At 45.1% G+C, this 22247-nt stretch overlaps 1 protein-coding gene across 2 annotated transcripts in view; it reads left to right on the forward strand.

Annotated features, from left to right (window-relative positions):
• MFGE8 (milk fat globule EGF and factor V/VIII domain containing) overlaps positions 1–22247 on the forward strand; it is a 70704-nt gene that overhangs the window by 14378 nt on the left and 34079 nt on the right. For both annotated transcript variants that reach the window (XM_067471452.1, XM_067471453.1), the window contains exons 2-4: positions 13930–14055; positions 16823–16948; positions 19081–19194. In XM_067471452.1, the coding sequence (XP_067327553.1) occupies positions 13930–14055; positions 16823–16948; positions 19081–19194 (366 nt within the window). The remainder of the gene's footprint in view (positions 1–13929; positions 14056–16822; positions 16949–19080; positions 19195–22247) is intronic.

Consider the following 22247-nt stretch of genomic DNA (forward strand, 5'->3'; position numbering starts at 1 on the left):
GACTCTTTTCTATTGTTCGCTGGTTGTTTGTCTCAGAGAGGTGGAATTGTTAGAGACTAGGGCTGGGCGGTTTCGTTTCGTTAATTTGTAATTCGTTAATTTTTTCAATTACAAAACGATAACGAACCATTCTGGAGCAATTATTAAAAAAAACGAATTTTCAAAAACGTTTTGTAAATGCTTCGTATTTCGATATTGTATTCGTTTCGTTATTGTTTTGAGGTCGTTTCGTTATTATTTCCGCATGTCTGGGCCAGTTTTATGGTTTAATTAGTGAAAAAAAAATTATAATATCACACCAACAGTCAACAACAGAGGGAGAGGGAAGCTTCAGAAGGTTTTGGAGGTTTTTTAGCGTATTTCGCGGTCGCGCCCGCCATTAACGAATCGATTCGTTATTGTTTCGGAAATCGATTCGTTAATTTTTTACCATTTACGAAATTTCGTAAATATCGAACTTTTTAAAAGGAAAATTTTGTAATTATTTTAAATATCGAAACAAAAAAACCCCCCAAATACAAATTGATTTTAGAAACAAATTTTTCCGTTGTTACCCAGGCCTATTAGAGACCCTAAACTGGGTCTTCTAAGGTCCACATCACGGGAGCATGAAAGGAAGGAGACAGTCCCCCAAAAACGATCAAAAAACAAGGTTTATTTTAGTTTCTTCATGAAGAAGACGGACAGCCTGACAACATACGCAGATGCTACCCTTCAAGTGACTGCCGTGTCCCCTTGGCTTTTTGACCACCGATATATAGAATCATAGAATCAAAGAGTTTGAAGAGACCTCCTGGGCCATCCAGTCCAACCCCATTCTGCCAAGAAGCAGGAATATTGCATTCAAATCACCCCTGACAGATGGCCATCCAGCCTCTGTTTAAAAGCTTCCAAAGAAGGAGCCTCCACCACACTCCGGGGCAGAGAGTTCCACTGCTGAACGACTCTCACAGTCAGGAAGTTCTTCCTCATGTTCAGATGGAATCTCCTCTCTTGTAGTTTGAAGCCATTGCTCCGCATCCTAGTCTCCAGGGAAGCAGAAAACAAGCTTGCTCCCTCCTCCCTGTGGCTTCCTCTCACATATTTATACATGGATATCCTATCTCCTCTCAGCCTTCTCTTCTTCAGGCTAAACATGCCCAGCTTCTTAAGCCGCTCCTCATAGGGCTTGTTCTCCAGACCTTTTATCATTTTAGTCGCTCTCCTCTGGACACATTCCAGCTTGTCAATATCTCTCTTGAATTGTGGTGCCCAGAATTGGACACAATATTCCAGGTAAAGTGGTCTAACCAAAGCGGAATAGAGGGGTAGCATTACTTCCCTAGATCTAGACACTATGCTCCTATTGATGCAGGCCAAAATCCCATTGGCTTTTTTTTTGCTGCCACATCACATTCCTGGCTCATGTTTAACTTGTTGTCCACGAGGACTCCAAGATCTTTTTCACACGTACTGCTCTCGAGCCAGGCATCCCCCATTCTATATCTTTGCATTTTGTTTTCCTGCCAAAGTGGAGTATCTTGCATATAACCTCAAGTAAACAAGAACATTTTTTTGTCATGGAAAGTACTCTCTTTCCAGCCCCCTCCCTTGACCTTTTGATGGAAAGTACCTTCTTGTACCTGCAGACTCTGCGCTTAACCACAACCTTTGAACTTAACCACAATACAACTTCCGACCTCTACATGTCACATCTTGTTTCTTAAAAACATTTTCTTCCGTGTTGCTCTTTTTCTACAGAGAAAGGGTATGTTTCTCTTTTGCTGTTAATTTCATTCAAAGCCCCTTGCTTAGCATTTGCAAATCTCACTCAAAGACCCTTTCAAAATGAGCCTATGCTTGAAAGAACTCTTGTCTGTTTGAGGCAAGTGTGAATGTTGCAATTGGCCAGCTAGATTAGTATTGAATAGCCTTGTAGTTTCAAAGTCTGGCTGCTTCCTGCCTGGTGGAAATCCTTTGTTGGGATTCCCCCAGGCAGGGAATCAACAGACAAGAGTTCTTTCTCCCATCGTGGACATTCCACAAATATACAAACCCCACTTGTCTCCATCAGACCTCACAAATTCTGAGGATTCCTGCCATAGGTGTGGGTGAAACGTCAGGAGAGAATGCTTCTGGAACATGACCACACGGCCCAGAAAACTCACAGCAATTCCGGCCATGAAAGCCTTCACCAACACATCGGCTACCTCTTCAGGCCTTTGCCAGAAATCCTCCACAGCATTTGTTTCTTGATCTAATTTGAACAGCTGTGAATTGAATCTGGGACTTTAGAAAGTAGGAAAAGTTTGGTGTACTCAATATGGACTAGCATGCTGATTGTTAGTGGCTCGCTGGGATTTTGAATAGGAGTTTTTTTCATTCTATTTGGAGAGGTTAGGAATTGAATTGAGGTCCTTTTTCAATCAGGGTTGGATTCAAACCATGTTATTAGTCAGAATCCAGCCTTTTTGGGTTCCTAATCTGGGTATATCAGAGGCCATGCTCTTTCCTACCGATAGAAGCTTTCCCATTTATTTGGTACTACCTTGGGTACCTGCCGTTTTCCAGGTTACTTGAAAAAGTCAATTTTGTAATAGTACAAAATGCATAAAGTTGAACTACACCTGACATCATGCCAGGTTAATTCTGAGAAACACCATCATTCCCTTCGGGGTGAGAAAAGCGGTATACAAATGTTGTAAATAAATAATACTTAAAGTTTGTTATGTTGGGCAAGTTTGCTCTAGATGCATCATCAGTGGTGATCAGTGTGCTCCCTGGCTGTAGGGTAAACTACAACTCTCACTATTGTATGTCAGCCCCCCCAAACTAGTTTGAGTTAGTCATGGGGGTTCTGTGTGCCAAGTTTGGTCCAGGTCCATCATAAGTGGAGCTCACAGTTTCTCTAGTCGTGGGTGAACTACAACTCCCAGAAAGGAAGGTCACTTCCCCCAAACCCCTCCAGTAATCAAATTTCAGCATATCAGGTATGTGTGCCAAGTTTGGTCCAGATCCATCAGTGTTTGGGTTCACAGTGCTCTCTGAATGTGCTGTCTGGATGTAGGTGAACTGCAACTCCACCAAATCAAGAATTTTCCTCAAAGAACTTCAGTATTTTTTGCTGGTCATGGGGACCTTTGTGCCAAGTTTGGTCCAATTCCATCTTTCATGGAGTTCAGAGTGCTCATTAATTGCAGGTGAACTATAAATCCCAGTACCTACAACTCCAAAATGTCTAGGCAAATTACCTCAAAACCTAGTAGTATTCCAATGTGGCCATATTGGGTATGCACGCCAAGTTTGGTCCAGAACCATAGTGCACTCTGGATGTAGGCGAACTACAACTCCTATAAATCCCTCCAAAGACCTTCAATATGTTTTGTTGGTCATGGGGGTTCTGTGTGCCAAGTTAGAGACAAACAACCAGAATGAAATTGCCCCTGTATGAAAGTCTTCACTTGGGTGGTGGGCAGGATTGTGTTTGTGCAGGACATTGGCAAGGCTCTTGGATATGTTTACGGTGCTCTCTATAACCTGCAATGTCATTGGGCCATTGGTGTCTCCTGAGGAGTGGGAGCTATAGCTATTTTCTGTCTGTGTAAATGGACACCCCAGCTACACACATACATAGAATCATAGAAGTATAGAATCAAAGAGTTGGAAGAGACCTCCTGGGCCATCCAGTCCAACCCCATTCTGCCAAGAAACAGGAATATTGCATTCAAATCACCCCTGACAGATGGCCATCCAGCCTCTGCTTAAAAGCTTCCAAAAAAGGAGCTTCCACCACACTCCGGGGCAGAGAGTTCCACTGCTGAACGGCTCTCACAGTCAGGAAGTTCTTCCTCGTGTCCAGATGGAATCTCCTTTCTTGTAGTTTGAAGCCATTGTTCCATTGTGTCCTAGTCTCCAGGGAAGCAGAAAGGAAGCTTGCTCCCTCCTCCCTGTGGTTTCCTCTCACATATTTATACATGGCTATCATATCTCCTCTCATCCTTCTCTTCTTCAGGCTAAACATGCCCATCTCCTTAAGCTGCTCCTCATAGGGCTTGTTCTCCAGACCCTTGATCATTTGAGTCGCCCTCCTCTGGACACATTCCAGCTTGTCAATATCTCTCTTGAATTGTGGTGCCCGGAATTGGACACAATATTCCAGGTGTGGTCAAACCAAGGCAGAATAGAGCATGGGGAGCATGACTTCCCTAGATCTAGACACTATGCTCCTACTGATGCAGGCCAAAATCCCATTGGCGTTTTTTGCCACCACATCACATTCCTGGCTCATGTTTAACTTGTCCACGAGGACTCCAAGATCTTTTTCACACGTCCTGCTCTCGAGCCAGGCCTCATCGTCCCCTGTTCTGTCTCTTTGCATTTTGTTTTTTTGCCTAAGTGGACTATCTTGCATTTGTCCCTGTTTATTATGTGTGTAGATAGGTTGAATCACGTTCTTTCTTCGGACTTAGTTACCTGCAGTAAGAGCTTTGCCTTAATATATGCTGGTATTTTTGGAGCCACTCTTTTGCCTTTGGCTCCATCCAGCACTAGGCTGTAATCTGAAAGAAGCAGTCCAAAATTGCCTTTGGACGTTGTGTTGAAAGAGGCTCTTTGTCTGTCCTTGTTTCACATGCGGAATTCAAGAGTCTGCCAATGGACCTTCATATCTCTAAACTCAAACACTGAAATTTGCTACTGATTTGGCAGGTATGAGATCAGCACAGAGAGTATCAACAAATGAGTCTTTTCCTATCTTAACGACTGCACTTTTTTCCCCAAAAGAGAGCTGAGATTGGGTTGCTGTGAGTTTTCCGGGCTGTATGGCCATGTTCCAGAAGCATTCTTTCCTGATGTTTCGCCATCATCTCGCTTTCACCCTCCATTTGTGCTTCTTTAAATTCTGCAGCACTGCTGGTCACAGCTGACCTCCAGCTGGAGTGCTCAAGGGCCAGGGCTTCCCAGTTCTCAGGGGGCCTCATGTAAGCCGCCCCGAGTCCCCATTGGGGAGATGGTGGCGGGGTATTAAATAAAGATTATTGTTATTATTATTATTATTATTATTATTATTATTATACCCCACTTGGTTGTTGTAGGTTTTTGCGGGCTATATGGCCATGGTCTAGAGGCATTCTCTCTTGACATTTCGCCTGCATCTATGGCAGGCATCCTCAGAAGTTGTGAGGTCTGTAGCAAACTAGGCAAGTGGGGTTTTCACACCTAGCTCCAGCAGACAAGAGCCCTTTGTCCCACCTTGGTCATTCCACAGATATATAAATCCTTTTTCCTAGTTCCAACAGACCTCACTACCTCTGAGGATGCTTGCCATAGATGCAGGCGAAAGGTCAGGAGAGAATGCCTCTAGACCATGGCCATATAGCCTGAAAAAACCTAGTGGGATTTAATAATTGTTGGGACTCCCCCAGGCAGGGAATCAAACAGACAAGAGTTCTTTCTCCCACCCTGGACATTCCAGATATATAAACCCCACTTGCTTAGTTTCCAACAGACCTCACAACCTCACAACCCAGACAAGACAGAGGTTCTACTGGTCAGTCGTAAGGCCGAACAGGGTATAGGGTTGCAGCCTGTGTTAGACGGGGTTCCACTCCTCCTGAAGACGCAGGTTCGCAGCTTGGGTGTGATCCTGGACTCTTCGCTGAGCCTGGAACCCTAGGTCTCAGCGGTGGCCGGGAGAGCTTTCGCACAATTAAAACTTGTGCGCCAGCTGCGCCCGTACCTTGAGAAGCCAGATCTGGCCACGGTGGTCCACGCTCTTGTCACATCCCGGTTGGATTACTGCAACGCACTCTACGTGGGGTTGCCTTTGAAGACTGCTCGGAAACTACAACTAGTTCAGCGAGAAGCAGCCAGATTGCTCACCGGAGCGGCGTACAGGGAGCATACAACCCCCCTGTTGCGCCAGCTCCACTGGCTGCCGATCCAATTCCGAGCACAATTCAAAGTGCTGGTTTTGACCTACAAAACCCTATACGGTTCCGGCCCAGTGTATTTGTCCGAACGGATTTATTATTTATTTATTTATTTATTTGATGCATTTATTAACCGCCATTCTCAGCCCTTTAGGGCGACTCATGGCGGTGTACACACATATAAAAGACAATTTACAAAGAGGCAATTACAACAACATATAAACTACATAACAATTACAAAAACTACACTAAAAATCCGCTTCGTCTCATAGTGGAATCATAACCAATCTCATATTCCTTGTTCCATTCCAATCATCTTTACCACATTGTTATAGCACTTAATTAAATGCCTTCTCGAACAGCCATGTCTTGAGGCTTTTTCGGAAGGACATGAGGGAGGGCGCCTGTCTGATGTCTGCAGGGAGAGTGTCCCACAGCCGGGGGGCCACCACCAAGAAGGCCCTCTCCCTCGTCCCCGCCAGACGTGCCTGTGATGCAGGCGGGATCGAGAGAAGGGCCTCCCCAGACGATCTCAAGGTCCTCGTGGGCTCGTAGGCCAAGATGCGGTCCGAAAGGTATTTTGGGCTGGAACCGTTTAGGGCTTTGTAGGCCAAAACCAGCCCCTTAAATTGGGTCCGGTAGCAAATCGGCAGCCAATGGAGCTGGGACAACAAGGGCGTTGTATGCTCCCTGCCACCCGCTCCAGTTAGTAACATGGCTGCCGCGCGCTGAACCAGCTGAAGCTTCCGGGCCGTCTTCAAGGGCAGCCCCACGTAGAGAGCGTTGCAGTAGTCAAGGCGGGATGTGACCAGAGCGTGTACCACCGTGGCCAAGTCAGACTTCCCGAGATACGGGCGCAGCTGGCGCACGAGCCTGAGCTGTGCAAATGCTCCCCTGGTCACCGCTGACACCTGGGGATCCAGGCTCAACAATGAGTCCAGGGTCACACCCAAGCTGCGAACCTGCGCCTTCAAGGGGAGTGCGACCCCATCCAGCACAGGCTGTAACCCTATACCCCGTTCGGCCTTGCAACTGACCAGGAGTACCTCTGTCTTGTCTGGATTTAATTTCAGTTTGTTTGCCCTCATCCAGACCGTTACAGCGGCCAGGCACTGGTTCAGGACCTGGACAGCCTCCTTAGTAGCAGGTGGGAAGGAGTGACAGAGTTGGACATCATCTGCGTACAGATGACACCGCACCCCGAAACTCCGGATGATCTCACCCAGCGGCTTCATGTAGATATTAAACAGCATGGGGGACAGTATGGAACCCTGTGGAACCCCACAAGTCAAAGGTTGTGGTGCGGAACAGGAGTCCCCCAATAACAGCTTCTGGGTACGACCCTCCAGAAATGACCGGAGCCACTGCAGAGCAGTGCCCCCAAGACCCATCTCTGCAAGGCGCCCCAGAAGAATACCGTGGTCGACGGTATCGAAGGCCGCTGAGAGGTCCAGGAGCACCAACAGGGACACACTCCCCCTGTCTAGCTCCCGGCGCAGATCATCCACTAAGGCGACCAAGACCGTCTCGGTACCATGTCCCGGTCTGAAACCAGACTGTGCCGGATCCAGATAATCCGTGTCTCTCAAGAATACCTGGAGTTGTGAGGCCACCACGCTTTCCATGACTTTGCCCTCTCCCTCTACGTCCCACTTCGAAGCTTAAGATCTTCTGGGGAGGCCCTGCTCTCGACCCCGCCACTCTCACAAGTGAGGCTGGCGGGGACGAGGAGCAGGGCCTTCTCAGTGGTGGCCCCCCACCTGTGGAACTCACTCCCCGGGGAGATCAGATCGGCATCTTCCCTCTGGATCTGGGATCAAGCCTTTGGTCATTCTGAAAGCTAACTGAAGGATCTGATGATAGACAAGGACAAATGGAATGGAATGGATATATGGACTCTGAACCCTGAGCATGAGATTGTTTTATGATTTTATTATGTATTGATGTTTTTAATTAATTGTTGTATTTGTATTGCTGTGAATGGTCTTGGGCATCTAATTGTGCCCCCCACTGTAAGCAGCCCTGAGTCCCCCCCGGGGTGAGAAGGGCGGGGTATAAGTAAATGAAATAAATAAATAAATAAATAAACCTTTGAGGATGCCTCCCATAGATGTGGGCGAAACTTCAGGAGAGAATGCTTCTGGAACATAGCCAGACAGCTTGGAAAACTTACAGCAACCCTGTATTGTTTCTGTTAATCTGGGTGTGCTTCCAGTCTGGCAAATTGTGTTGGCTTGTGCAAGACTATTTGAGGTCACTTGTTTTTTTTAAACGTATTTTTTATTGAATTTTTAGGGGAAAATAAAAATAAAAAAGCGGGGTAAAAGGGGGAATAATAGGGAGTAGGAAAGTTTGACGAGTAGAAAAGAGGAAGAAGCTAACTATGGTTAAAGGGGTATGGAAGTTTCCTTACTAATTGAGATTGGAGTGAAAGGGCTCGGGGAAAGGGAAGGTAAAAAATGGGGTAAAAAGGGAAAAAAGAAAAAAGAGAAAAAAGTTTATTGAAAAGAAAAAAAGGGAAAAAGAAAAATTGTAAAACAAATATGTAAACATAAAAATAAAAAGTTCTTGTTTACTTCCAAATTCTTTTCCTGACCAGGAGATTGACCTCTTGCATGTAAATTGTAATTAGTCTCTCCGTCTTCTCATAATTACATCATGTGGTCACTTCTTGATGCTTTTGTGACACCTTTTTACATATACAAACATTTGCTGTCATTTGTGATGTGGGTCATGATTGTCTGTGTGTCTGTTGTCTAATTCCATGCCTCCTTATGGAGTATGCCTGCCATAGATGTGGGCCAAAGTTCAGGAGAGAATGCTTCTGGAGCATGGCCATGCAGTCTGGAAAACTCAGAGCAACCCAGTGATTCCGGCCATGAAAGCCTTCGACAACACAGAGCTGAGATTCTTTCAAAAAAGGATTCTGTGGCCGTTCAATATGACATTTATTTCTTTTTTGTTTTGTCGAAGGCTTTCATGGCCGGAATCACTGGGTTGTTGTAGGTTTTTTTGGGCTATATGGCCATGTTCTAGAGGCATTCTCTCCTGACGTTTCGCCTGCATCTATGGCACACATCCTCAGAGGTTGTGGGGTCTGTTGTCGAAGGCTTTCATGGCTGGAATCACTGGGTTGTTGTAGGTTTTTTTGGGCTATATGGCCATGTTCTAGAGGCATTCTCTCCTGACGTTTCGCCTGCATCTATGGCACGCATCCTCAGAGGTTGTGGGGTCTGTTGTCGAAGGCTTTCATGGCTGGAATCACTGGGTTGTTGTAGGTTTTTTTGGGCTATATGGCCATGTTCTAGAGGCATTCTCTCCTGATGTTTCGCCTGCATCTATGGCACGCATCCTCAGAGGTTGTGGGGTCTGTTGTCAAAGGCTTTCATGGCTGGAATCACTGGGTTGTTGTAGGTTTTTTTGGGCTATATGGCCATGTTCTAGAGGCATTCTCTCGTGACGTTTCGCCTGCATCTATGGCACGCATCCTCAGAGGTTGTGGGTTCTGTTGTCGAAGGCTTTCATGGCTGGAATCACTGGGTTGTTGTAGGTTTTTTTGGGCTATATGGCCATGTTCTAGAGGCATTCTCTCCTGACGTTTCGCCTGCATCTATGGCACGCATCCTCAGAGGTTGTGGGGTCTGTTGTCGAAGGCTTTCATGGCTGGAATTTCTGGGTTGTTGTAGGTTTTTTTGGGCTATATGGCCATGTTCTAGAGGCATTCTCTCCTGATGTTTCGCCTGCATCTATGGCACGCATCCTCAGAGGTTGTGGGGTCTGTTGTCAAAGGCTTTCATGGCTGGAATCACTGGGTTGTTGTAGGTTTTTTTGGGCTATATGGCCATGTTCTAGAGGCATTCTCTCCTGACGTTTCGCCTGCATCTATGGCACGCATCCTCAGAGGTTGTGGGTTCTGTTGTCGAAGGCTTTCATGGCTGGAATCACTGGGTTGTTGTAGGTTTTTTTGGGCTATATGGCCATGTTCTAGAGGCATTCTCTCCTGACGTTTCGCCTGCATCTATGGCACGCATCCTCAGAGGTTGTGGGGTCTGTTGTCGAAGGCTTTCATGGCTGGAATCACTGAGTTGTTGTAGGTTTTTTCGGGCTATATGGCCATGTTCTAGAGGCATTCTCTCCTGACGTTTCGCCTGCATCTATGGCAGAGGTAGTGAGGTCTTTTTTGTTCGTTTGCAATTTTGTGGAACCGTGTTGCACACAGGCGCACTGCCTTCCAGAGCACATTGATTGAAATTGACACTTCTGTGCCTTTTCTGCTTGGCCCAGTGAAGGTGTTACCGCAATCTGGGTTGACAGCAATCCTGATCCTTGGAGCTTTTGAGGGGAGAGGAGGAGATTTCTCCGCTTCCTCGGGGCATGCGTTCCTTCTCCTCCCTGGCAGCGCCATGATAAGGGGATGAGCTCATGCGGAGCCATCCGGGGAAGCAGGCAGTGACTTGGTGCGCTGCCTGAGCTTTGTCGCTCCCACCCAGCCTTGGCTACAAGCCCTGCATAGGCACTTTGAACTCCTTGCTTGGGGCCTGGTTTCAGCTTGGCTTGTTGCTCTGGAGTGGCAGCGAGGGAGATTAACTGCTATAAAAAGACGCATGAGCAATCATGCTCAGAGGAGTAGGCTTAAGCTAATGGAAGTTGCACAGCCCATTCCAATGCGTTAATTCCTCCCCAATCCTTCTCCAGATAATTTAGATAAGATGGGTAGTTGTGGTGGGCACTGTTTTCTTTGTTATCCTGCTACCAGATAAGGGGGAGGTTCACGACAGAGAAAAAGAAATACTTTTTTCTGCAAATAGTGCATTGCTAAACTGTGGAATTCACTGCCACAGGATTTTTACAACAACAACAACAATTCCAAGTGTGACGGCGCGTCTGGCCCCATTTGTATGTAAATATATAGTTAAATTGTCTGGCTATTTACAGTTGTCTATCAGTGTTGTTTTGCATCGGTTGAATTGATATTGATAAGCTGGAATGTGTCCCGAGGAGGGCGACTAAAATGATCAAGGGTCTGGAGAACAAGCCCTATGAGGAGCGGCTTAAGGAGCTGGGCATGTTTAGCCTGAAGAAGAGAAGGCTGAGAAGAGATATGGTTTTGTTGTTGTTCATTCGTTCAGTCGTCTCCGACTCTTCGTGACCTCATGGACCAGCCCACGCCAGAGCTCCCTGTCGGCCGTTACCACCCCCAGCTCCCTCAAGGTCAGTCCAGTCACTTCAAGGATGCCATCCATCCATCTTGCCCTTGGTCGGCCCCTCTTCCTTTTGCCTTCCACTTTCCCCAGCATAATTGTCTTCTCTAGGCTTTCCTGTCTCCTCATGATGTGGCATTCAAAGTACTTCCACTTTCCCTCTAGTCTCCTTCCCTCCTGTGAGCAGCCGGGCTTTATTTCCTGGAGGATGGACTGGTTGGATCTTCTCGCAGTCCAAGGCACTCTCAGCACTTTCCTCCAGCACCACAGCTCAAAAGCATCGATCTTCCTTCGCTCAGCCTTCCCTCAGGTCCAGCTCTCACATCCGTAGGGGACTACAGGGAAGACCATTGCTTTGACTTTGCGGATCTTGGTTGCCAGTGTGATGTCTCTACTCTTCACTATTGTATCGAGGTTGGACATTGCTCTCCTCCCAAGAAGGAAGCGTCTTCTGATTTCCTGGCTACAGTCTGCATCTGTAGTAATCTTTGCACCTAGAAATACAAAGTCTGTCACGGCCTCCACGGTTTCTCCCTCTATTTTCCAGTTGTCAATCATTCTTGTTGCCATAGTCTTGGTTTTTTTGACGTTTAGCTGCAACCCGGCTTTTGCGCTTTCTTCTTTCACCTTGATTAGAAGGCTCCTCAGCTCCTCCTTGCTTTTGGCCATCAGAGTGGTGTCATCTGCATATCTGAGGTTGTTAATGTTTCTTCCAGCAATTTTCACCCCAGCCTTGCATTCCTCAAGCCCCGCACATCCTCACATGATGTGTTCTGCATACAAGTTAAAAAGGTTGGGTGAGAGGATGCAGCCTTGCCAGACGCCTTTCCAAATCTTGAACCAGTCTCCTGTTCCGTGGTCAGTTCTGACTGTTGCTCCTTGGTCCTTGTACAGATTCCTCAGGAGAGAGGGAAGGGGGCTTGGTATGCCCATCCCACCAAGAACTTGCCACAATTTATGATGATCCACACAGTCAAAGGCTTTAGAATAGTCAATGAAGCAGAAGTAGATGTTTTTCTGAAACTCCCTGCCTTTCTCCATTATCCAGCGGATATTGGCAATCTGGTCTCTCGTTCCTCTGCCTTTTCTAAACCCAGCTTGAACATCTGGCAACTCTCGCTCCATGTATTGCTGGAGTCTTCCTTGCAGGATCTTGAGCATTACCTTACTGGCATGATGAGAAATAAGGGCCACTGTACGGAAGTTGGAGCAGTCTTTCGCATTTCCCTTTTTTGGTATGGGGATATAAGTTGATTTTTTCCAGTCTGATGGCCATTCTTGTGTTTTCCATATTTGCTGGCAAATGGCATGCATCACCTTGACAGCATCATCTTTTAAGATTTTAAACAGTTCAGCTGGGATCCCGTCGTCTCCTGCTGCCTTGTTGTTAGCAATGCTTCTTAAGGCCCATTCAACCTCACTCCTCAGGATGTCTAGTTCTAATTCATTCACCACACCGTCAAAACTATCCTCAATATTATTATCCTTCCTATACAGATCTTCTGTATAGTCTCGCCACCTTCTCTTGATCTCTTCAGCTTCTGTTAGGTCCCTGCCATCTTTGTTTCTTATCATACCAATTTTTGCCTGAAATTTACCTCCAATGTTTCTAATTTTCTGGAAGAGGTCTCTTGTCCTTCCTATTCTGTTGTCTTCTTCCACTTCCATGCATTGCTTATTTAAAAATAGTTCCTTATCTCTTCTGGCTAACCTCTGGAATTGCGCATTTAACTGGGCATATCTCCCCTTATCCCTGTTTCCTTTTGCTTTCCTCCTTTCTTGGGCTACTTCCAGTGTCTCAGCAGACAACCATTTTGCCTTCTTGGTTTTCTTTTTCTTTGGAACGTACTTTGTTGCCGCCTCCTGAACAATGTCTCGGACTTCTGTCCATAGTTCTTCTGGGACTCTGTTTACTAAATCTAGTCCTTCAAATCTGTTCTTCACTTCCACTGTATATTCGCTAGGAATGTTAGTGAGATCATATCTAACTGGTCTGTGTATTTTCCCTGATCTCTTTAGTTTTATTCTAAATTGGGAGATATGGTAGCCATGGATAAATATGTGAGAGGAAGCCACAGGGAGGAGGGAGCAAGCTTGTTTTCTGCTTCCCTGGAGACTAGGACGCAATGGAACAATGGCTTCAAACTACAAGAGAGGAGATTCCATCTGAACATTAGGAAGAACTTCCTGACTGTGAGAGCCGTTCAGCAGTGGAACTCTCTGCCCCGGAGTGTGGTGGAGGCTCCTTCTTTGGAAGCTTGTAAACAGAGGCTGGATGGCCATCTGTCAGGGGGTGATATGAATGCAATATTCCTGCTTCTTGGCAGAATGGGGTTGGACTGGATGATGGCCCATGAGGTCTCTTCCAACTCTTTGATTCTATGAGAAGGCTGAGAGGGGATATGATAGCCATGGATAAATATGTGAGAGGAAGCCACAGGGAGGAGGGAGCAAGCTTGTTTTCTGCTTCCCTGGAGACTAGGACGCAATGGAAGAATGGCTTCAAACTACAAGAGAGGAGATTCCACCTGCACATGAGGAAAAACCTCCTGACTGTGAGAGCCATTCAGCAGTGGAACTCTCTGCCCTGGAGTGTGGTGGAGGTTCCTTCTTTGGAAGCTTTTAAACAGAGGCTGGATGGCCATCTGTCAGGGGTGCTTTGAATGCAATAGTCCTGCTTCTTGGCAGAATGGGGTTGGACTAGATGGCCCACGAGGTCTCTTCCAACTCTTTGATTCTAGGATTCTATGATTCGAGATAGGACTATTCATCCTTTTTGTAAGTGTTGGCCATGTTGACATGTGCCCTTGGTTTTCCAGGTGATTCCTGTGTTGTGAATCAATGTCTGAATGGCGGGACCTGCCTCACCGGTATCGACGACTCTCCTTTCTTCTGCATCTGTGCAGAAGGATTCAGTGGGATCAATTGCAACGAGACTGAGAAAGGTTGGTTTCTGTTACCCTTCTCTTTATTGTGTTCTTCCCTTATCTTTCCTTCAGGGCAGTGGGACCTGATTTGGAGTTGTGGGACTGGAGTCAGTTGCAATTTTGGGTGGAGTCAAAAGAACCTGATTGTTTTATACTAGTCTAGTCTGGTTTTGTTTTATCAGCGGGGTGTGAGGACGCACACTTGCAGTCAGTCCCAGCTTCACTAAAACCATTGATTTTGCCATTGATTGGGCTTTTTGGGTCTGTGGGAGGGAGTCTTTCTATCCCAAGAGTTTTCCTCACTGAGATTATTTTAGCATTTGGAAAATCTAAACCTATATATCTGTATAAATAAAAATGTGATGTTTGCTTGTGGGATTAGCATAACTTAGAAACCACTGGACGAATTGGCACCAAATTTGGACACAAGACACCTCTCAGGCCAATGAGTGACCATCACTCATAAAAGCACGGAAAAACACAGAGGAAGGGACTTAAAAAGCCAAAAAACAAAAAATACATTACAACACATGCACAAAACCACATATATATGCAAAGACACACATATATAGAATCATAGAATCCTAGAATCAAAGAGTTGGAAGAGACCTCATGGGCCATCCAGTCCAACCCCCTGCCAAGAAGCAGGAATATTGCATTCAAATCACCCCTGACAGATGGCCATCCAGCCTCTGCTTAAAAGCTTCCAAAGAAGGAGCCTCCACCACACTCCAGGGCAGAGAGTTCCACTGCTGAACGGCTCTCACAGTCAGGAAGTTCTTCCTAATGTTCAGATGGAATCTCCTCTCTTGTAGTTTGAAGCCATTGTTCCGCGTCCTAGTCTCCAAGGAAGCAGAAAACAAGCTTGCTCCCTCTTCCCTGTGGCTTCCTATACACACACAAAACACATATGCACAGATTGGACCACAGCAGCGCATGGCAGCGGACGGATAGTATGTATACACACACACACACACACATAGATATAGCCCCTGGTGGCACAGTGGGTTAAACTGCTGAGCTGCTGAACTTGCTGACCGAAAGGTCACCGGTTCAAATCCAGGGAGTGGGGTGAGCTCCCACTGTTAGCCCCAGCTAATTTCCTATATGTTGCTTCTTATGCATCAACTCAATTTTTATTAAGTAATTAATCAGGACTGGTGCAGCTGAAAAATAATAAAAATATTATAATAATATACTTTATTTATTTATTGGCCCCCCCTAGTGGTGCAATGGGTTAAAGCACTGAGCTGCTGAACTTGCTGACCGAAAGGTTACCGGTTCAAATCCAGGGAGTGGGGTGAGCTCCCACTGTTAGCCCCAGCTTCTGCTAACCTAGCAGTTTGAAAAGATGCAAATGCGAGTAGATCAATAAGTACTGCTCCGGTGGGAAGGTAATGGCACTCCATACAGTCATGTCAGCCACATGACCTTGGAGGTGTCTATGGACAACACCAGCTCTTCGGCTTAGAAATGGATATGAGCACCAACCCCCAGAGTTGGACACGAATGGATTTAATGTCAGGGGAAAACCTTTACCTTTACCTACACACACACACACACACACACACACACACATAAAATCCCATATGCAAGGGAAGTGCTACATGACCTACTTTGGGGCTGAGCAAGTGGCTCCTTCTGGAGGACTTTAGATAGTCACAAATTCCTTAAAGTAATGATAGATGAGTAATTTTGCCCCTAGTCATCTCTCTGTTCCTTCTAGACAGTGGTTCTCAACGTTCCTAATGCCACAACCCCTTAATACAGTTTCCTCATGTTTTGGTGACCCCAATCATAAAAGTAATTTCGTCGCCATTTCACAACTGTAACTTTGCTATTATTATGAATTATAATGTAAATATCTGATATGCAGGATGTATTTCCATTCATTAGACCAAATTTAGCACAAGTACCCAATACACCAAAATTTTAGTACTGGAGGGGGGGGGGAGGTTGGAGGGGATTGATTTTGTCCTTTGGGAGTTGTAGTCACTGGGATTTGTAGTTCACCTACAATCAAAGAGCATTCTGAACTCCATCAGCGATAGAATTGAACCAAATTTGGCACACACAACTCCCATGACCAACAGAAAATACTGAAAGGGTTTGGTGGGCATTGATCTTGAGTTTTGGAGTTGTAGTTCACCTATATCCAGAGAGCACTGTGGACTCAAGTAGATGATGAATCTGGACCAAATTTGGCACGGATACCCAATATGCCCAAACGTGAACACTGGTGGAGTTTGGGGGAAATAGACCTTGACATTTGGGAGTTGTAGTTGCTGGGATTTATAGTTCACCTACAATCAAAGAGCATTCTGAATCCCACCAACTACAGAATTGGGCCAAACTTCCCACACAGAACCCCCATGACCAATAGAAAATACTGTGTTTTCTTATGGTCTTTGGCGACCCCTCTGACACCCCCTCACGACCCTCCCAGAGGTCCCGACCCCAGGTTGAGAAACGCTGTTCTAGAAGACGTGGAGGTCATCTTTTGCCTTCTTTTTGGTGCTTTCTGGGTCATGTTAGGTTCAGATTAGGCATTGCTTCTGCTAATCTGAATTAATAACACGCAAGCTTTCTTGGAAAAGGATGCCAATACCATGAGCAACATCTGCCAGTTTTATGTTGGATTAAGAGACATGCTTGAATGGGAATTCACACCATGTGTGTGTATGTATATGCCTTCATGTCTTCAAGTTGGGTGAATTTAATGTTACCTTTCCTACATTTTGTATAATTATGAAATATTTAATTGTCCTGTCTGACATCTCCGCAGGCCCCTGCCACCCCAATCCTTGCCAGAACGGAGGAGTGTGTGAGCTGGTTCCCAACCGAGGGGATGTCTTCACGGAATATACCTGCAAGTGCCCCGAAGGCTATGATGGCAAACTTTGCCAGAAGAGTGAGTGTTGGATGTTTTTGAGAACAATGACTCTGGGTATAGAAGAACAGCCCTTCCTGTTCTTGGACTACCAAAGTATTGCAACCATTGGCCAACAGTATCCCATTTCTAACAGGCAACAACTGGGAACCTGTCCATCATCATTAAGTTTTGGTCCCGCCCCTTGCTCAGGGCAATTGGGAAGGGAAGGGAGCCATTTTTAGTTAGTCTCAGCAAGGAAAGCTGATGTACAGGACATGTGCAAGCTTCCCCTGTACAGAAGCTTCAACCCTTAAGACTTTCCGGGGGAAAACAGTCTTAAGAGTCTCCAAAGATTTCCAGGGAAACTGCCCTAAAGACCAAAGAACTCCAGCTGGAGAATATCTAAGTCTTTACTGGTAGGTCCACTCGGTGCTTCGAGATGCAGTTTGACCCGGTAGCGGAGCCCACATCAGTAAGGGTTAGATTACAGTCAGCCTGGGAGAAGTTAAAAAGGGGATTTTCCATTTAAAGTAAAGAAGAAGTTATTGAAGACAGTTGCCTGTCCTTCGTGGGCAAGTTTAGGAAGCCACCAGTTGCATAAAGCCTGGAAGCATTTGTTTAGCTTTATTGAAGACAAGAGAAGTTTCTGTTTGATTGTTCATTAATAAAGAACTTTGTTATACTTCACAAGCCATCTAAAGACCATTTGTGGCGGAAAACCTCTGAGAACTTCTCCTTGGGCCCCCTGGCTTCCCGCTTGGAAAAGGTTGCACGTTCTGTCTTAAAGGAAATTCTTTACAGACCCAGCGCACGACAGAACAATGAGACAATATTGGGCTATATAAATATAAATAAACAAGTCTCAGGACTTCATCCCATGAGTTGGGGAAAGTGGAGGGAACGATCTTACCCCTTTCCCTCCCCTCTTTCCAAGGACTTCATCCCACGGGATAAGTAAAGTAAGATCATTAGATTGTCGAAGGCTTTCATGGCTGGAATCACTAGGTTCTTGTGGGTTTTTTCGGGCTATAGAGCCATGTTCTAGAGGCATTTCTCCTGACGTTTCGCCTGCATCTATGGCAAGCATCCTCAGAGGTCCACCACCTCTGAGGATGCTTGCCATAGATGCAGGCGAAACGTCAGGAGAAATGCCTCTAGAACATGGCTCTATAGCCCGAAAAAACCCACAAGAACCTAAGATCATTGGCTTTCTCTTAAGCTTTGCAATGCCTCGTTTAGAAATTAAACATGATTTTCCTATCCTCATGACAGCTTCTACTTTTCTCTGCTTTCTTTAGGATTTATCCATTTGATTTGTCTCTCCTACGACATAGCTCCAATTAATAAGAGTTTTAAGTTACAATATGCCAGCATTCTTGAGCTCTGCCTTTTGTTCCACTCACTGCTGAAATGTTCCCTTCTGAGAATTATAAGGATTGTGTAAAATTCCCTCAGACCTTGGCCTGAAAGAGGTGTTCCACCCATCCACATAAGGCTCATATTGCAAATTATGTGATGTCATCTCTTGTGCTTAGCTAAAGAATAGGCCTGGGTAACAACGGAAAAATTTGTTTCTAAAATCAATTCGTTTTTTGGGGGTTTTTGCGTTTCAATATTTAAAATAATTACAAAATTTTCCTTTTAAAAAGTTCGATATTTACGAAATTTCGTAAATGGTAAAAAAATAACGAATCGATTTCCGAAACAATAACGAATCGATTCGTTAATGGCGGACGCGACCGCGAAATACGCTAAAAAACCTCCAAAAACTTCTGAAGCTTCCCTCTCCCTCTGTTGTTGACTGTTGGTGTGATATTATAATTTTTTTTCACTAATTAAACCATAAAACTGGCCCAGACATGCGGAAATAATAACGAAACGACCTCAGAACAATAACGAAACGAATGCAATAACGAAATACGAAGCATTTACAAAACGTCTTTAAAAATTCGTTTTTTTAGAAAAATTGCTCCAGAATGGTTCGTTATCGCTTCGTAATCAACAAAATTAACGAATTATTAACGAATTACGAATTAACGAAACGAAACCGCCCAGCCCTACTAAAGAATAAATTCCCTTTTATTTTCAGTATGAGAAAATCTAATAACTGAGATTCAGCATTAAAAAAAAAATCAAATGTCAGTGCTGGTTTGTCTTTCTTTTGTCTGCAGATATGAACGAATGTGCATCGCAGCCCTGTAAGAATGGAGGCATCTGCCTGGATCTAAGTGGCGACTATGCCTGCAAATGTACTTCGCCCTACCTTGGGAAGACCTGCCATATCCGTAAGTCTCTGGCTGACCCCAGTGATTGGTTCAGAGGAAGAGTTTGGATAATTGAAAAATTGATAAGTGAAAAAGATCTTGGAGTCCTCATGGACAACTAGTTAAACATGAGCCAACAATGTGATGTGGCAGCAAAAAAAGCCAATGGGATTTTGGCCTGCGTCAATAGGAGCCTAGTGTCTAGATCTAGGGAAGTCCTGCTCCCCATGCTCTATTCCGCCTTGGTTAGATCACTTTACCTGGAATATTGTGTCCAATTCTGGGCACCACCATTCAAGAGAGATATTGACTCTAAGCTGGAATGTGTCCAGAGGAGGGCGACTAAAATGATCAAGGGTCTGGAGAACAAGCCCTATGAGGAGCGGCTTAAGGAGCTGGGCATGTTTAGCCTGAAGAAGAGAAGGCTGTGAGGAGACATGATGAGGGCCATGTATAACTATGTGAGAGGAAACCACAGGGAGGAGGGAGCAAGCTTGTTTTCTGCTTCCCTGGAGACTAGGACGCAATGGACCAATGGCTTCAAACTACAAGAGAGGAGATTCCATCTGAACATGAGGAAGAACTTCCTGACTGTGAGAGCCGTTCAGCAGTGGAACTCTCTGCCCCGGAGTGTGGTGGAGGCTCCTTCTTTGGAAGCTTGTAAACAGAGGCTGGATGGCCATCTGTCAGGGGTGATTTGAATGCAATATTCCTGCTTCTTGGCAGAATGGGGTTGGACTGGATGATTGCCCAGGAGGTCTCTTCCAACTCTTTGGTTCTATGATTCTATGATTCTAATTGATAGTTTTGGGTGACAACTCTTGGAATTAAAATTTGGAGAGTTGTTGACCAAAAAACGTTATTTTATCAACTTTTGGAGGGAAGTTATGAACTTAACTTACAAAGTTAGATCATAGAAATGTAACACTGGAAGGAACCATAATAATAATAATAATAATAATAATAATAATAATAATAATCTATATAAATAAAAATGTAATGTTCGTTTATGGGATTAACATAATTCAAAAACCACTGGATGACCTGCCACCAAATTTGGATACAAGACACCTCTCAGGCCAAAGAGTGACCATCACTCATAAAACGCGGAAAAACACAGCAGAAGGAACTTAAAAAGCCAACGCATGCGCAAAACCACTTATATATATGCAAACACACATATATACACATATACACAAATATATACACCCATATACACAGACACAAAACAGGGCTGAAAAAAGGGCTGAAAAACTCATCTTATGCTCGAGTATATACGTGTATTGACTTACAGTATTTATATTCCGCCCTTCTCACCCCGAAGGTAACTCAGGACAGATCACAGAGAAAGTTCATTCCAAGTTGAATAGCTCTTACTATTAGGAAATCCTTCTTAGTATTCAGGTGGAATCTCGTTTTGTGTGATCTGAATCCATTGATCCCTATCCTAGTCCCTGGAATAGGAGAAAACTAGCTTGCCCCCTAGAATCATAGAATCAAAGAGTTGGAAGAGACCTCCTGGGCCATCATCCAGTCCAACCCCATTCTGCCAAGAAGCAGGAATATTGCATTCAAATCACCCCTGACAGATGGCCATCCAGCCTCTGTTTAAAAGCCTCCAAAGAAGGAGCCTCCACCACACTCTGGGGCAGAGAGTTCCACTGCTGAACGGCTCTCACAGTCAGGAAGTTCTTCCTTGTGTTCAGATGGAATCTCCTCTCTTGTAGTTTGAAGCCATTGTTTTGCGTCCTAGTCTCCAAGGAAGCAGAAAACAAGCTTGCTCCCTCCTCTTCCCTGTGGCTTCCTCTCACATATTTATACATGGCTACTCCTCAATGTGACATCCTTTCAACAGCTACCGTGTCCCCGCTCAGCTTTCTTTTCTGCCATTCAAACATGTCCAGCTCCCTAGGCTGCCCTTCATAGGGTTTGAATTCCAGACCTTTGGTCATTTTGCTCTCTCTCCTCTGGACATGGTTTAGCTATTCAGCATTTTTCATGGTTTGTCACGCAGGAACGGCAAAACGCAAGCTTGTGGAATATACTTGTTCCTGACACCGAATCCCTCTCGAGACGTTTTGCTCCAGCATCCCAGTTAGTGGGGCAAATCAAACCCAGTATGAAGAGAAGGCATTCGTGTTTGCTTCTGTTTATTATTCGTAAACATGAAAGAGATCTCTTTGATCAGATGACTGTTTAATGCAAAGAGGAACAAACAAGCACAACACAGAAGAGAGTGTTGTATTGTTTTGTGTATTATGCGTGACACTTTTGAGAATTCAAAGCCCTTTATCGTTTCACCTCATTTACTCCCAAATTGGAATGTTACTGGGTCACTGGGAGTTTGTATGGCCATGTTCCAGAAGCATTCTCTCCTGATGTTTCACCCACATCTATTGCAGGCATCTTCAGGGGATGAGGGATCTGTTGGAAACTAGGCAAGTGAGTTTTAGATGAGGGTTGAATGAAAAGTAATGCCTCCACCTTCGTAACTCCTCAACAGATGGAAGTACTGGTATGTGGAAGGTACTGGCTTGTTCAGTAGACTCTCCTCTACAGTTCCATTTTGGAGGGAAACCTTAGCATTGAACAGTTGTGTTGTTAAAGTGTGAAGTATGGAACCCTGCGCAGATGGTCGGTCAATGCGACTTAAGCAATGTGCAGTCATTAAATTCTTTACAGCAGAAGGTTTCACCTCAACATCTTTAAACTTACTTGCTAAACGACACACAGTACTCACATCAACACCCACACATTCTTGTGAAATGCCGATTATGCTTGAAATTTCTCTCTGACTGATACGACGATCATCCTGAATCAATCTGTCAACCTTTTGCTTGTGAAACACAGTGGTTGCTGTCACAGGACATCCAACTCTTTGTTTGTCACACAAGTCAGATGTTCCCACCTCAACATCTTTAAACTTACTCGCCCAATGATGCAAAGCACTCACATCAACAAAACCACCATAAACAGCTTGCATTATCTGATGAATCTCCTATGGGATGACATCTTCTGCTGTGACTGCACGTTGCTTAAGTTGCATTGATTGACCATCTGCACAGGGTTCCATA

The sequence above is a fragment of the Anolis sagrei genome, chromosome 9 (genome assembly GCF_037176765.1).
Source record: "Anolis sagrei isolate rAnoSag1 chromosome 9, rAnoSag1.mat, whole genome shotgun sequence".
Lineage (NCBI taxonomy): Eukaryota > Metazoa > Chordata > Lepidosauria > Squamata > Dactyloidae > Anolis > Anolis sagrei.